Genomic DNA, 15,910 nt, shown 5'->3' with positions numbered 1-15,910 from the left:
TTACGGAACGAAAAGCAAATGGCACTCAAAAATTAGACAGTCTTGTAAAATAGAGGCAGCTGGTCACCATGCCCCCTCTCCCCCACCTGCCAGCCCTCTCCACTTGGTGGGATTTAGAATACCAACCAGTTTGAGAAGTTCCAGCTTTGTAGAACTGAGAACTCTCTCTTTTCAGGTACCATGTGTGCACAGTAAATCAAATGTAGAGTGAAAGCAATCAGGTCCTTCACTATAACAAACTTTAGTCCAACCTCCTGGTGCATACACTTAGATCTTACACAACCCAGTCCTTTGGTCTTTGACTGAAGTTGCCTGTTTAATAGTAAATTACACAATCTATACTATAGACTTGTAGCTACAAACTAATTAAAAACTGTCTCAATTCCTTTTTTTGAGGTTAACAAAAGCAAACGATCTTCAACAAACACAGAAATTGCTGGAGAAACTCAGCAAGTCTGGCTGCATCTGTGGAGAGAAACAGAGTTAATGTTTCAAGTCCAGTATGACTGTTCTTCTTCAGAACTGAAAGGTATTGGGAAATAGGTTATTTCGAACACCTTTCAGTTTGATGTTGAGTGTCTCCAGCATTCTCTGTGGATGTTGAGGATTTCCAGCATCCTCATTATTTTGCTTTTACTTCTGTTTTTAAACAATCTTCAAGTGAGCTTCACTCAGGGCTGGGTTAGGAAATCAAAGTTCAGTTTGTTAATCATATGGAAACTTCGATACTTGTATTTAAATTGTGTACAAATTGATTAAATGGAACAAGTTCAGCTATTGCATCACAAGAGCTCAGATAAACTCAACTGTACCTCATTGCAGATTTTGACTGTTGATATCTGTGGTTGTATCAATATTGACTAATGTTTTGTTTAATGTGTTCTTCACCAGTACCATCAACAGCAAAAGACAATAGTGTTTTGCTTTTAACTTCAGAATGATATCTGTTTCAAAGCTTTTACTCATTTGATCCTTTCAGCTTACCATATCCCGCAGGGTTGCCCTTGCTCTTGGGTAGATTGGCTCGGAGAATGGCATTATTTAAGGTATTCAAATAGGTAGGCATGCTGTGATAGCCTTTGTTGTTGTAAAATGCCTACAGAAATAAAAGAAGACACAGTTAGTTAAGTGCTCCCTATTGCAGCCACATTTATCCTGGCCGAGTAATTGAAGTCAAGACACTGGTCAAGATTAAATTTTTGCTATTTTTTATGGCTTGTAATTGTGCATCCTCACACTGGTTCAACAAAGCCATTTTCTTTAATAAAGACATTGTTCTCTTAACTGCTTTTCAATAGATAAGTGATCTTCGTTCTTGCTTCATACTGATTTATTGATAAAGAAAATTAGGTCCAGCAAAACTTCAGACCAGAATTTTGCTATCAGTTTTATCCAAATAAAACGGGTGTAAATTGGGGCGAATGTACAGAACTAGCTCACTGGTTCTTTTGGCAGTTAACTTTCCATAAAGGTTTTGCTGACATTTTCCCTGGGTGTTTTGAAATGTAAATGAGCTCCAATTAAGCAGCAACAAGTTTTTGCACAATGACCAGACTTGTACCAACAGGTTACTCATCAACCTGTTCAGACCTGACCTTTTTGATGTTAGTGCTTTAAGGAATTCTGCAAACATGCCCCAAGGAATGTCTACACCCAGTGTGTTCACATCTCATTTTTGTCATTTAGTGCCTTCATAGCAACCTTTATGAATTCTATTAACATTCCAAAACTTAATTAATAGTAATACAAACTGCTGCTATGTTGAAGCAGAGCCTCAGGTGTCAAGACAGATACAAGGGGCATCTGGTAATAACGCAAATATGGTTTCAAGGACGAGGGTAGAGTGCTGCATGCTGTACAAGTGCACTCAGTAAAAGACATCGATATAGAGGGTCTAGAACAGGAGAACTCCAGGTACAGCTACAGGGGATCTCAATGAGGGGCTGGAGGAGACTGATTCAGATGTAAGAGAGAAACTGATGGTGGTTGAGAGGCGTCTAGCAAACCTTTACACAGGCGCGCTGTTAAGTTGGAGATGCAGCTATGAAATATGAGCATTTTCAACAGGAATATAAGCAGTGACCTTATGACAATATTGTTCATCAGTACGACTGCATGCACATGATTGCAGCAAACTCGGTTAATTGCTGTCATCTATTTTTCTTAAAGAACACTTCAACCCTCACATGCCATAAAGGCAACGCTACGTATTTATTAATATATTTAGCCTATATTTCTATACATTTCTCTTATCCTTTACTATTTGTATTTGCAGCTCCTGATCATATTTCATTTGCTACAACTTGCCGTTTGTAACCTATATCGATGATTTGGATGAGAATGTACAAAGCATGATTAGTAAGTTTGCGGATGACACTGAAATAGGTGGGATCGTGGACGGTGAGGAAGGTTATCAGAACTTACAGCAGGATCTTGATCAGCTGAAGAGGTGGGCCGAGAAATGGCAAATGGAGTTTAATATTGATAAATGTGAGGTGTTGCATTTTGGAAAGTCAAATCAAGGTAGGAGTTTTATGGTGAATGGTAGGGCCTTAAGGAGTGTAGTGGAACAGAGGGACTTTGGAGTTCAGGTGCATGGTTCTCTGAAAGTGGAGTCACAGGTAGACAGGGCAGTTAAGATGACTTTTAGAATAAATGGGAACCTGAGAGGCAACTTTTTGTTTTAAACACAGAGGGTGGTACGTATATGGAATGAGCTGCCAGCAGAAGTGGTTGAGGCGGGTACGTTAACAACATTTAAAAGGCATGTGGACAAATACATGGATAGGAAAGCTTTAGAAGGATATAGGCCAAGTGCAGGGAAATGGGGTTAGTGTGGATGGATATTTTCGTTGGCATGGACCAGTTTGGGCCAAAGGGCCTGTCTCTGTGCTGTAGGACTCTATGACTCTGACTTTACATATTTTCACTCTTTTTCTTCATTCTTTACAGTGACACTTTTTGGAATTTTCAATATATAGTTGTGGCAAGATGAGACAGTGAGTGAAGGTGATCTGCAAGAGGTACCACTGCCATTCCTCTAGCAACTGTATTTATATAGACATTTCGGAACTACATCCAGCATTGAGCAACCCAAACCCCTGATATTTCTCTTCCTGTAATAACATGCTGGCATCTAACTTCTGTTTGAGCAATGCACTGTCAATTTCATTGAAACATAGAAACAAAGAAGATAGGAGCAGGAGGAGGCCATTCAGCCCTTCGAGCCTGCTCCACCATTCTTCACAATCACGGCCGATTGTCCAACTCAATAGCCTAATCCTGCTTTCTCCCCATAACCTTTAATCCCATTCACTCGAAGTGCTATATCTAGTCACCTCTTGAATACATTCAATGTTTTGACTGTTTCCTGTGGTAATCAATTCCACAGCCTCACCACTTTTGGGTGAAGAAATGTCTCCTCATCTCCGTCCTAAATCGTCGACGCCGAATTCTCATACTGTGACCCCTGTTCTGGACACAGGGGTCTGACCTATCTCCTCCCTAACGCCCCACCTACACTCACCTTTACTGGCTCCATCCCTGCCTCTTAGACCTGTCTGTTTCCTCTCCACCTATCTTCTCCTCTATCCATCTTCTATCCGCCTCCCCCTCTCTCCCTATTTATTTCAGAACCCCCTTCCCCTCCCCCATTTCTGATGAAGGGTCTAGGCCCAAAATCTCAGCCTTCCCGCTCCTATGATGCTGCTTGGCCTGCTGTGTTCATCCAGCTCCACACCTTTTTATACCATTTGCCTTCTTTACCGCCTGCTGCACCTGCCACTTACCTTCAGCAACTGGTGCACAATGATGCCCAGGTCCCGCTGCACACTCCCCTCTCCCCTCTTTCAGGGGATGTGGACATCATTGGCAAGGCCGGCATTTGATGCCGATCCCTATTAACCCTGAGGTTGAGTAGGTTGCTTGGTTAGTTCAGAGGTCATTCACAGTGCTGTGGGTCTGGAGTGTGTCTAGGCCAGGCCAAGTAAGGACAGTGGATTTACTCAAGGACATTAGTGAACCAGATAGGTTATTACAATAACCAATGATAGTTTCATGTTTGTTATTACTCAAACTGGCTCGCAATTCCCATTCTCATTAATCTATTTCCCAAAGCATTTGGCTTGGCTTCTGAATTAGTAGTGCAATGACATTACCGCTACACAACTAGCTCAAGGTCTGAATTCAAGATCCATCTGCTCCAAACATGCGTCATTGATGGGTCTGAACAAATTGATAAGAATATATGTAACTGTGCAATATCTATTCCACTGTGAGAAGCTTCGAGCATTAATTAACAATTAAGATAAATGAAAGGCACAATGGAGAAGATACATGTAGTCCATGATAATATGCACTTGCAGGTGTAAATTGAATGCCAATTTAATGACCATTACAGTTAATGACTACGTCTGTAAACTTGTATTCACTGACAAATACATTGCCTACAAGCAAGTTATCCACTGTTTTGTAAAAGATGAATAATTTAATAGTTGTGTATTGAAGTTACTGGGGCACCAACGACCAATAGGGCGTGTCAGTTTGAACTTCAAACAAAAACGTGTATCTTTTCAACATACCTGCCCTTTCTTCACACAGGTAAAAAAAGCCCATTCAGAAGGCACTTTCAGGTCGCCGCAAAACACCCAGCAAAAATATACATGGAAGCTACTAACATACCAGGAAGATACTAACATACCCCCATACACACCTCTACAAAGGGCAGCAAAGGAGTGGGAAAGAGGATACATTCATGCAACTTGCCCTCTCACCAATTTCCCCATCCCCCTTTGTATATTATTTTATTGTTCACGAAGGCGCTTGCAAAAGGCAGATATAGACTGCTTAACAGGCGAAAGTGATGGTATCATGACATAGTATCCACAGCAACAGTACTGAAGCGGGTAGGGGGGGCCTATGCTCCCAATCACATTGGATGGAGCCGAGGTACGTTTCAATACCTTGTCGCTGTCTGAATTCCTAATGGGATTCTGGCAGCTCCTTGGGCAACCCCAGCTCCACATTTCCCCAAACTCTTTCTCAAATCTTTGCCCTATCCTCTAACTCGTAACTGCCTTCAGACCTGACCCCCTTTCCTGCCACCAAACTCCCACGAAGGGTCTAGGCCCGAAACGTCAGCCTTCCTGCTCCTCTGATGCTGCTTGGCCTGCTGTGTTCATCCAGCTCTACACCTTGTTATCTCCCACTCGCTCCTGCTGGTCAAGTAGCGGATTTGATTTTAGGTTGGCAGGACTGCCCAAACCTCTATTTAAGGGAAGGTCCGCAATTCATACTGACACGGCTGCCACATCCCTAAGCTCCTTGTGCGAGTGAACACACAATGTGCCCCTGGCCCTATAAAAATCAAGTGAAACAAATTGTGTCTCTCACTCTCGCACCTTATTGTACTGCTAATGCATTTGAATTTATAGTATTCAAGTCCAGTTAAGATAACCACAGACTGAAGCAACATATTACTTACTTCAGCGAAACAACCCCTTGTCCTACCTGTGCAGTTCTCCTCACTGCAATCTTCCGCACCATTGGAGCAGCCTTTGTACTGAAGGATGCTGGGATAGATTTGAGCACGTTGCCAAATGTCAGGCCTCCGTACCTGAGAAAATCAGAATATATTAAACAGGAGCACCAGGCAATTAGCATCTCTCCTGGAAAACACACATTTACAGCAGATTATTGGCAAGTGGAAGCTGATGGGCCTCAGGCACAGGGGGAAGAAACAAAATATGAAAAACCATAAGACCTGAAAGCAGATTTACTGGTCCGAACCTGTCACGTGTACCTGAAAGTGGAATTCCAGTTCGCAATTCTTTGTGGAAGACTGAAGAGGAAGCCCTTAAGATGACCAACGATATAGTCGCAAAAGTATTCCTTGATCTACAATGCTCTTCTAATCAGTGGAATGTTTCTACACTCTTCTTCCTTGATTTTCATACTGACTGTTGAGAAACAAGTCTCTCTACATTCTCCTTTACTTCTCAGGATAGATCCTCGATTTGAGGGTTTGTGAACCTGGGATTTTGCTCTAGACTGAGCGAGGAGGCAGGCCAGAAGTCTACTTCAGCTGGAACTGGGATCAAACCCCATGCTCTTGACATTAATCTGATCCACACACTAGTTGTCCAGCTAACTGAACTAATCATATATCACCAAATTTCAACGTTTCAATAAGAAATAAACAAGGTTTGTAAGGATTTAGCAAATTGAAAGGTTACTTGCTTTTCAATAACCTAGAATAACAGAACAGTTTTTGGGACAAACTATAGTTCCATTCAATTTCTAATCACCGTTCATTTAATGTCATCAACCTTGAATTTTGGAAATTATGCTTTTGAGTACTGGGTCTGGCAGAGAGAGGCCAGCAATGGGTCCGGGGGCCAGGGAGAGGCCAGCGATGGGTCTGGGGGCCAGGGAGAGGCCAGCGATAGGTCCGGGGAAGAGGGAGGCGAGTGATGGGGTCTGACAGGGACAGGCATGTGTTGGGCTTGGGAGGCAGGGAGAGGTCAGTGATGGGTCTGAGGTCCCCAGAGGGTGGATGGAATCGTGTTGGGTTTGGGGGTGTTGGTCAAATAGGAGGAGTTGTCAGGGATTGGGGAGGTGCAGTTGCTAGCATGCCTGGTGAGTTGGGGGGGCACTTTAATAGTTCCCCAGGTACCAGACATGTTTCCTAATCCTCTAAACTTTCCTGGGTAGCTATTTGCTTAACCGAAGGGAACCCTCTGAATTCCCACCCTCTTATGAATTACTTCAGAGTTCTCCAGATGCAGGGTAGTTGGCAATCACAATTGTCAATATCTGGGATATGGGGAGGTGGGGGGGGGGTGGTTCAGCTGGATCAGCGGGGGAGGGTGTGGGGAACTGCGGTATATTAGGGATTGCGTGTGGTTGGGAGGGAAGGTTCATTGCTGAGTTGGGGCATCAGAAATTACAGCAGATTGTTAATCCTCTCATGTTTCCTGGCAAACTATTAAACTTAAAGTAGATTAGAACCCTTGGAAGTCTTTTGTTGGAAAGTTTCAAAGACGGGACAATTGACAACCGGAAGTTCCAATTTCCCAAGCAATTCTGTTGGAATGAGCTGTGTTAGAAACTCTGTACGGTGTCGATGTGCAACTCCAGTCTACACAATGGCAACAGCTATCTGCCCATTAGAACACCAGCGCCATTATCTTAGCTCAAGCCTTTACAAATGGGTTATTCCCGTATTTCTCTTCACAGAGTCCCAACAAAAAAAACTGTTCCATCATCTTATCTCATGCCACCACAGCAGTAATCTCTTCAAGAAAAATAATGAGACACATCTTCAATTAAAAGTAGAGAAATTATTGGGAAAGATTTTTTGCTGCTTCGCGGTGGGTAATTAGAGAAAAAATGGTTGGAAATAGGAGGAGGGATTAACGTGAGGTGAATTCAGGAAGGTGGAAAGAGAATATTATAATCATTATAGACTCTCAAGGAGTGTGTACAAAGAACAACCAGATCTCACTGGAATGAGATCTATTCAGATGCCAGGTACTTTCTGTGATACATACAAAAGCTGAATACTCCACTTTTAGGATTAATTTATTCCAATTGGGAAAAAATACCAAATTGCAAAGTCGTATAATTTTTTTTTCACAATACACAATATAAAATGGATAGAAGAATATTCAACTGATCAAATGCCGACTATGGAAAATAATTTTATCACTGAGGATTAGAGATACCTTTCTCATTTTGGGCTATTGAATTCAACATTAAACATTTCCAAGTGGAATAAAATCCCACTCTACTCATTCCATGAATTTGCTAGTATTTCCTTGATTAAGGGGGCAGTTCTAATCCACGTGCTTCAAATGTTAAAAGGATTAGAGAGGGTTAAACATGCAAATGGCTTTTCCAACAGAAGGGAAAGCAAGGTCAAGGGGACTTCACCTTCAAACGAGAGTGCGATCATTTGGGAGCTACGTCAGCAGACACAATGTCCCTCACAAAGAGTAGCAGAAACTTGCAGCTTCCTCTTTCGAGAGATCACTATCACTGGGACATCTAATGCTCAATATCCTAGCAGTCTGCATGGAATCTTGTGCCCTTTTCCTGTGGAAATTTTGGTAGTTGGGAGGTGGGGAGGGGTAGGGGGGGAGGTGGGGAGGGGTAGGGGGGAGGTGGTATTTAATCCAGTTACTGAGGGACCATTTCATGAATGCCTGCTCCAGGTTCTCAACCTGCCACTGAAGTTGGCAAATCAATGGTGGGCAGCAGGGGGTCACCACGAGGGCAGCATGACAAGCGAACCCCAATGACCTTGCTTTGCAGGTTTCCCAGAGACAATCCCTCATTCAAACACATTCAGTATCTGACCGACGGTCTCTGTATCAGGAGGGTCAGTGGGGGTCACTTCCCTGCTATTGCTGCAGACCCCATCCTTTGCAGTGTTCCCCTCATCCCTTTGTCACTCACATGTACCCAGGTCCCTCCCCTATGAAGGGCCTTTGGTGGGTGCAGTACCAGTAACAGCTACTGCCTCTTGGGGCGCTACTTCTTTACATGGAGTGGAGAGTGCCTGGTAAATACCACAAGATGCAGTGAGCCTTCCCAAGAAATAGTGGCACGGGGGTCTCGCCAGCTCTCTAGCCAATGGCCAATACCACCTACCACCCTAAACCTGTGTCCACGTCACTCAGATCCCATAAATTAATTACATTAAGTAATCTTCCTATAAAGCAATGGAGTCATGTTCCAGCACACCCGATAGGAGACGGAGGATAAACAAAATTAGCCACATTAAGACTGATATAAATCAACTAAAAAATTAAGGTAAAGATAAATGTGCTTGCATCTAAGTGGTAATTTGGGGAATTTTGAGTTCCTCAACTATAAGAACAATTAAGATAAATTAGCCCTCCTTCAGGAGGCACTCCAAGATGAGATTAAGTGAGGGGGGAAAACTGAGAGGCAGAGTTCAATGTGGGAAACTGCAGGGGATATCCAATTAAGATTCTGCAATGACAAACTGGAATATTTCCTTAATGGCAAAAGGTTAGCAGTTTCGGAGGAGTGAAGGAAGTTAGGTGTGCATGTAATACACATCGACAAAAACTGGTGACCAGGTTAAAAAAGTAGTCTAATAGGTTCAGCCTTTAGCTGGAAAGGGGATTGAAATATAACAATGAGGATGTGGTGTATGAATTGCACAGACTCTTGGTCAAAACCCATCTGCAGAAATACACTCAGTTTCCAGCAGATATACTGACCTTGGAGGGAACATAGGATAGATCTGTGAGAACCACTCCAACATTTAAAAGGTTAAATTGTAAGGCAAGGCTGTCAATGTCTGGACTGTATCCCCTTTGAAGTTAGAAGTTGTGATCCAAATGAGGCATTCAAAATGATAACTGGATTTGAGAGAGCAGCTGGACTTTAGGAAGGATGTGAAGGCTTTGGAGAGGGCACAGAAGAGATTTACTCGAATGGTTCCGAGGATGAGGGATTACTACGTGAGAAGACTGGAGAAGTGGGAGGTGGCTCTTCGACCAAAGAAGGCTAGCAGAGTTGGTAAAGTGTTCAAAGTCATGAAGTTTATCAGTGGAGCTAATAAGGAGAAAGTGTTTCCAATGGCTAAAGATGTAAATTAGCAGAGGGTACAGTTCTAAGATAAAAAATAAAACACTGAAAGTGCTGGAGAATATCAGCAGGTCTGGCAGCAGTGAAAAGATGATTGGCAACAAAAAAACAAATGCAACAGTATGGAAAAGCTCACTAACACCACAAGTGGTTGGGATTTGGGAGGCTCTGCCTTGAAAAGGTGATGGGAATAGATTCAATAATAGCTTCCAAAAATAAATAGATACATCAGAGGTGAAGAATGAAATGCTGGGGTATGGGGAAAGAACAGGGGAATGGAATTATCCGAATTCATTTCCGATAAAGCTGTTCAATAGGATAAATTGGCCTCCTTTGGCATTGTGCCATGATACTGTGAAACTATTTCTTTTGCTGGGGGAATTAAGAATGTGGTGGGGGTGAGCGTGGAACAGACGACAGCACATTGCTGAATTATATCGATGGACTGACCTTGTGTTACTTACATCTAATCGTGCATTGTTCTATAGAATCACAGAAAATTGGAGGGGTAGGGTAGGCCACTTGACCCATCAAGCCCACTCCACCATTCCACATAATCACGGGGCATGTCTATATCAGGCCCACTTCACCATTCCACATAATCACGGGGCATGCTCTATATCAAGCCATAACCCTATTCAAAATCCTGGTTCAAAATCGTGGAATTCCTTCTCTTGTGGCATTGTGGGTCTATCTACAGCACATAGACTGCAGCGGTTCAAGAAAGCAGCTCACCACCACCTTCTCAAGGATAACTAAGGATGGGCAATAAATACTAGACAGCCAGTGATGCCCATGTCCCAACAGAGAATAAAAAAAACACTCTCCTAATACACCTAGACACCTTTAGACACTATTTCCTCCTTAAATGTATTCAGCGATTTTGCCTCCACAGCCTTCTATAGCAGAGAATGCCATAGGTTCACCTCCCTACTGAGTAAAGAAATTTCTCCCCATCGCAGCACAAAATGGCCTGCCTTGTTTCGAGAGACCATGACCTCTTGTTCTATACCTCCCAGCCAGAGGGATCAACAGCCCTGCCTCCAATCTTTCCAGCCTTATCAGAATTAAATAGGTTTCCATTAGATCCATCTCATTCTAAACTCCAGTAAATACAGGCTCAGTTAACATAACCTCTCCTGATAGGACAGACCTTCTTCATCCCAAGAAGCAATCTAGTGAGCCTTTGCTGCTGTGTGCCAAATACAGGGGGTCAGTATTAGCAGCTCCATGGTCTGTGTGTATGATTGTCAATCTACAGTACAGTAAAAGCTGACCTGTTGGACGGCTTTAGATCTATGCAATCACATTCATTAGAAGATATAATAAAATTGCTCAAGTATATTTTTATTGCGATTTCCTGCAATTGGCACCAAGGGTTCACATTTTTTCATCCTGTCCAAGGAAGAAGCTGAATAATTTTATAGTCACTGAGTCCAACATGTAAACCAGTGTTCTATTGCTGCAAAGAGATAAATAGTCAGATGCCAAAGGCAACAATTGTACAAACCTATGAAGCCTGAAGCGATCAGAAGTGTGCAGAATGTACTCAGAAACATTGCGGCCTGTAATATCCACCAAAATATCGCCTGTCACTACTTTCTTCTGTGGGGGATGCCCTCCAACTCCATTTGGGCAGGAGAAACCAGTTCCTTGCATCGAACAGCTACATCGAACTGGCTCATGTATGGGACGTGGAGCTGATGGGGATGTTGTAACTGTTTCTGAAAAACAGAAAGATTAATAAAGTTAGCACCTGTTCAAACAATAGGCATTCAAACATCATATTTAGACAAGGATACATTTTAAAAATGAATTTAAAAAAAAAAAAAAAAAAAAAAAAAAAATCGGCCATGTACTGTGCATTCAGACTTAAGTGCTCAACAACACCAACATGATGTAGTACTTTAAACAGTAAAACGTTACAGTGCACTGCATAAGAACCTTTTCAAGTAAAAGTGTCACTTTTGTTATTCACTCAGGGAGCAAGCATCGTTGCCTAGGCCAGCATTTATTACTCATCCCTAATTGCCCAGAGGGCAGTTTAGAGTCAACCACATTGCTGTGGGTCTGAAGTCACATGTATAGGTCAAACCATGTTAAAGACAGCAGATTCCTCTCCGAAAGGACATTAGTGGACCAGACGGGTTTTTCCGAAAATAGTTTTGTTGTCATCATTAGACTACCGGATTTCAATATTTATTGAATTCAAATTCCACCATCTGCCATGACACGATTCAAACCCAGGACCCATTTGAATATTTCCAGGGTCTCTGGATTACTACTCTAGCAATAACACCACGAGATCATCACCTCCCCTTTGTTAGTAAGTCCTGTGTCTATCTGATGAAGATGGATGAGGAAGGATCACCCTTGCAAGTGATTACATTGTTGCCATCAAAAAAAAGACATTTTCAAAGGTGAAACCTGATTATCTATTTGTAAAACTTTATTTGGAGCCTGAAACCTTGGTCTAAGTGCATCCAATCCAACTTTCTATCCTTTCACCAATGATGCCTAGAAGGTCATGAGGTGTGGTCATCATCCCATATATGCTTCTTTTGAACCTGTAACAGCTTTTGGCCTCAAGACTTCACAGTTAAAATAGTCACACATTTCTCAGTTCATTAACTTCCTGACCTTCAGGTTTTTCTAACATTCGACAATGGTTTTGTGGTCATCACTAGACTCTTAATTCCATATTCTTCATTGAATTCAAATTCCACCATTTGCCATGGGAGGATCTGAACCCAAGTCCCAGATCATTAGCTGAGTTTCTGGATTAATAGTCCAGCAATAATATCACTAGGCCATTGTCTCCCCTTATTTCTTTCCGAGCCATATAGAGAGACAGGTGGGCAAAAGTTTATTCACAGAGATTAATGTTAAAGAATGTCTTCAGGGAGAGGAGAGAATAAGAAGCAGAAAGGTTTAGGAAAGGAATTACAAAGCTTGGAGATCCAAAGGGTCAGTTGTAAAAGAAGATGCTAGCAGTGTCACACAGGTAGCCTGGTTTGGAGAGAGACAGAAATATCTATGGGTTCTAGGCCCGGAGGGAGTTACAATGATCAGGAGGGGTAAAGTCATGAAGTAATTTGAATGGAAAGATGAGAATTTTAAATTCAATGTGTTGCTTGATCAGGAGGTAACATAGATCTGGTATGTATAGGTAGGTGATGGATAATAAAAAACTTGAACAGTCCTATAAGTAATCCCGGTCGATTCCAGAAAACGAAAGGCTGGAAAAATGCCTTCGAAAATCAATCAATCAAAAAAACGGCTGAACTGTAACAGATTGTGGATTTTTTTTTTTAAAACAGAAATAAGACCATTTCATTTTTGTAATTATTTCAAAATTAAATATCATATCCCTATTAATAGAACATTGTAATTTCTTAAAGGATTGAATTGAGCTTAATTACTTTCACTTTTTGCACAGAAGTTGCGAGCATATAATTTTTATTTGGATTAGATATTAACGACTATATGGCCTAAATGGGAAGTAGCTTAAATAATGTATTTCATCTATCTATTTGAAAGGAGCTTGGTTTTTAATAAACCAACTGAAGTTCAAAGATTCCCATTTAGACATAAAGTACTTTAAAGCCTCATTTAATTCTTGGTCCCAAGTTCCAGGTGAATCAGCAATCAAATGAGCAATATTAAGGCTGTAAGAGCTCCCTCATCACAACTAATGAGTCCTATAATAAACCCCATTTAGAAGGAGGTGACTGTTAATCTAAAACAGCATCTTCATCAATCTGATGTTTAACGCCCTACATACATGACAGACACTTTCGGTAAAAGCATGCTGCTTAAACACTTATAGTTAGACAGAAACATGTTATTAAGACCCGGAAATCTAACCTGGCCTCTTTAAATTTTAGTAGCCCTTTTAGTTAAGGTTTCATCTGTGATTCAGTGGGTAATAGACTCATTGCTAAGACAGTACTTCGCAGATTGATGTCCCTACTCCACAGACTTATATTAGCAGTTAACACATCAGCTATTCAAGTAACCAATTCTGCCTTTGATACCACCTTCTGCATGATCAGTTAAACTGAGACACTCTCTAATTATGTGACCATATAAAATATAAAACAGATGGCTTAATTCAAAGAAAGGGAAAATTATTACCCTGGGCAATATTTATCTTTTATGAACATTATTAAAATAAAACCTAAATATTATGACAATACTGTTTGTGGGGCCTTTCTGTTCAAACATTGCCTGCCACATTGCAATAATGACTTTGTTTCTTTAAAACTAATCTTGTGCTAAACTTGTGCTAACATTATGGGATACTTTGACCTGATCTGTCCATTAGAAGCATTTCCTGCACCATCTAACGTCGCTGTACTGTGCAAGGACTGAATGGACTTAGTTATCATAAACTGAACATAGAAAAATAGCTGGTGGGTTTGTAACAATGGCTCATTTTGTGGAACAGCTGTGTAAAGTCAGGATAAATTACAGGCAAGACATGGACTGAATCTCATCTGTCACCACCAGGAATGGTGTCACTTTAATAAAAGCCAAAATGATGTCTTCTTCACCAGACTGTGCAGGAGCGAAGCAGAATTATGAATCTAGTTCCAAATGTATAAACAGGCTTTCCAAAATGACTTTTCTGATGACACCAAAAATTACACACTTACGAAAGCTGGCAACTAAAGATTTTAGCTGCAATTCAAATGCTTTGCTGGGAGTTTTTGAGGATGATTTCTTTGGAAGCTGTTCATCTCATTTTAAAAAAAAAAATCTCATCATCTTTGGTTTGACAAAATAACACATGTTGTTTTAGAACAATCTTATCAGAAATAAGATTGAAAGCAGAGAGCACGCAGTACACCAAAGGAATTTTAAATACACTGTCAGAGGAAGCTAAATGTTAGAGTACTAACCTGAAGGTCAGGAACTTAATGAATTGAGAAATGTGTGAGTATTTTCACTGTGAAGTCTTGAGGCCATAAGCTGTTACAGGTTCAAAAGAAATATATATGGGATGATGACCACACCTGGTGACCGCCTAGGCATCATTGCTGAAAGGATAGAAACTTGGACTGGATGCACTTAGACCAAGGTTTCAGCTCCAAATAAAGTTTTACAAATAAATAATCAGGTTTCACCTTTCATGAAAATGTCTTTTTTTTTATGGCAACAGTGTAATCACTTGCAAAGGTGATCTTTCCTCATCCATCTTCATCAGATAGACACAGGACTTACTAACAAAGGGGAGGTGATGATCTAATGATGTTATTGCTAGAGTAGTAATCCAGAGACCCTGGAAATGTTCTGGGACCTGGCTTTGAATTGCGTCATGGCAGATGGTGGAATTTTCAATAAATACTGAAACCTAATAGTCTAATGATGACAATGAAACCATTGTTGGAAAAGCCCATCTGGTTCACTAATGTCCTTTAGGAGAGGAATCTGCTCTCTTTAACCTGATCTGGCCTACATGCGACTCCAGACCCACAGCAATATGGTTGACACTTAATTGCCCTCTGGGCAATTAGGGATGGGTAATAAGTGCTGGCTTGGCCAGTGACACCTATATCCTGTGAGTGAATTTAAAACAAAACTTGGAATTGTGGCCATTTTAACACATGAAGTTACATAAGGGAGCAGGAAAATCAAAAGACAGCAAGGATAAAACGGGCCTTGAACATGAAGGTAAAATAGACCATGGTGAATTGGCAGCCTGTTTTACACATCATCAGAGTTTATTTTTAATTCATTAAAAGAATGGCCCTCCCTAATTGCCCAGACGGCAGTTAAGAATTAACCACATTGCTGTGGGTCTGGAGTCACGTGTAGGCGAGACCAGGTAAGGATGGCAGTTTCCTTCCCTAAAGGATACTAGTGAACCAGATGGGTTTTTCCAACAATTGACAACAATTTCATGGTCATCATTAGACTCTTAATTCCAGATTTTAAAAATTAAATTCAAATTTCCCCATCTGCTGTTGTCGGATTTGTATCCGGGTCTCCAAATCAAACTGGATCTCCGGATTAATAGTCGAGCAAAAATACCACCAGGCCATCAGCTCCTTTAGTGGCGCATTCGAGAACTATTCCAACAAATCAGATAATTGAGTATACATGATTCAAGCTGATTTATCCTGATCTCCGGAAACAACATTTATTGTATTATTACAAAAGTGTAACTATTCGACTGCAGATGCTGGAGAATCTGAGATAACAAGGTGTAGAGCTGGATGAACACAGCAGGCCAAGCAGCATCATGGGAGCAGGAAGGCTGACGTTTCGGGCCTAGACCCTTCAT

General features: G+C 41.4%; 1 protein-coding gene across 1 annotated transcript in view; it reads right to left on the bottom strand.

The window, feature by feature from the left end:
* abca2 (ATP-binding cassette, sub-family A (ABC1), member 2) overlaps window positions 1-15,910 on the bottom strand; it is a 402,151-nt gene that overhangs the window by 68,257 nt on the left and 317,984 nt on the right. The window contains exons 23-25 of the mRNA XM_048613349.1: window positions 11,132-11,345; window positions 5,509-5,614; window positions 985-1,096 (exon numbers count right to left, since the gene is read on the bottom strand). Of these exons, the coding sequence (XP_048469306.1) occupies window positions 985-1,096; window positions 5,509-5,614; window positions 11,132-11,345 (432 nt within the window). The remainder of the gene's footprint in view (window positions 1-984; window positions 1,097-5,508; window positions 5,615-11,131; window positions 11,346-15,910) is intronic.

This window comes from Rhincodon typus, chromosome 28 (genome assembly GCF_021869965.1).
Source record: "Rhincodon typus isolate 14 chromosome 28, sRhiTyp1.1, whole genome shotgun sequence".
Taxonomy (NCBI): Eukaryota; Metazoa; Chordata; class Chondrichthyes; order Orectolobiformes; family Rhincodontidae; genus Rhincodon; species Rhincodon typus.
This window is presented reverse-complemented; position numbering and strand designations above follow the sequence as displayed.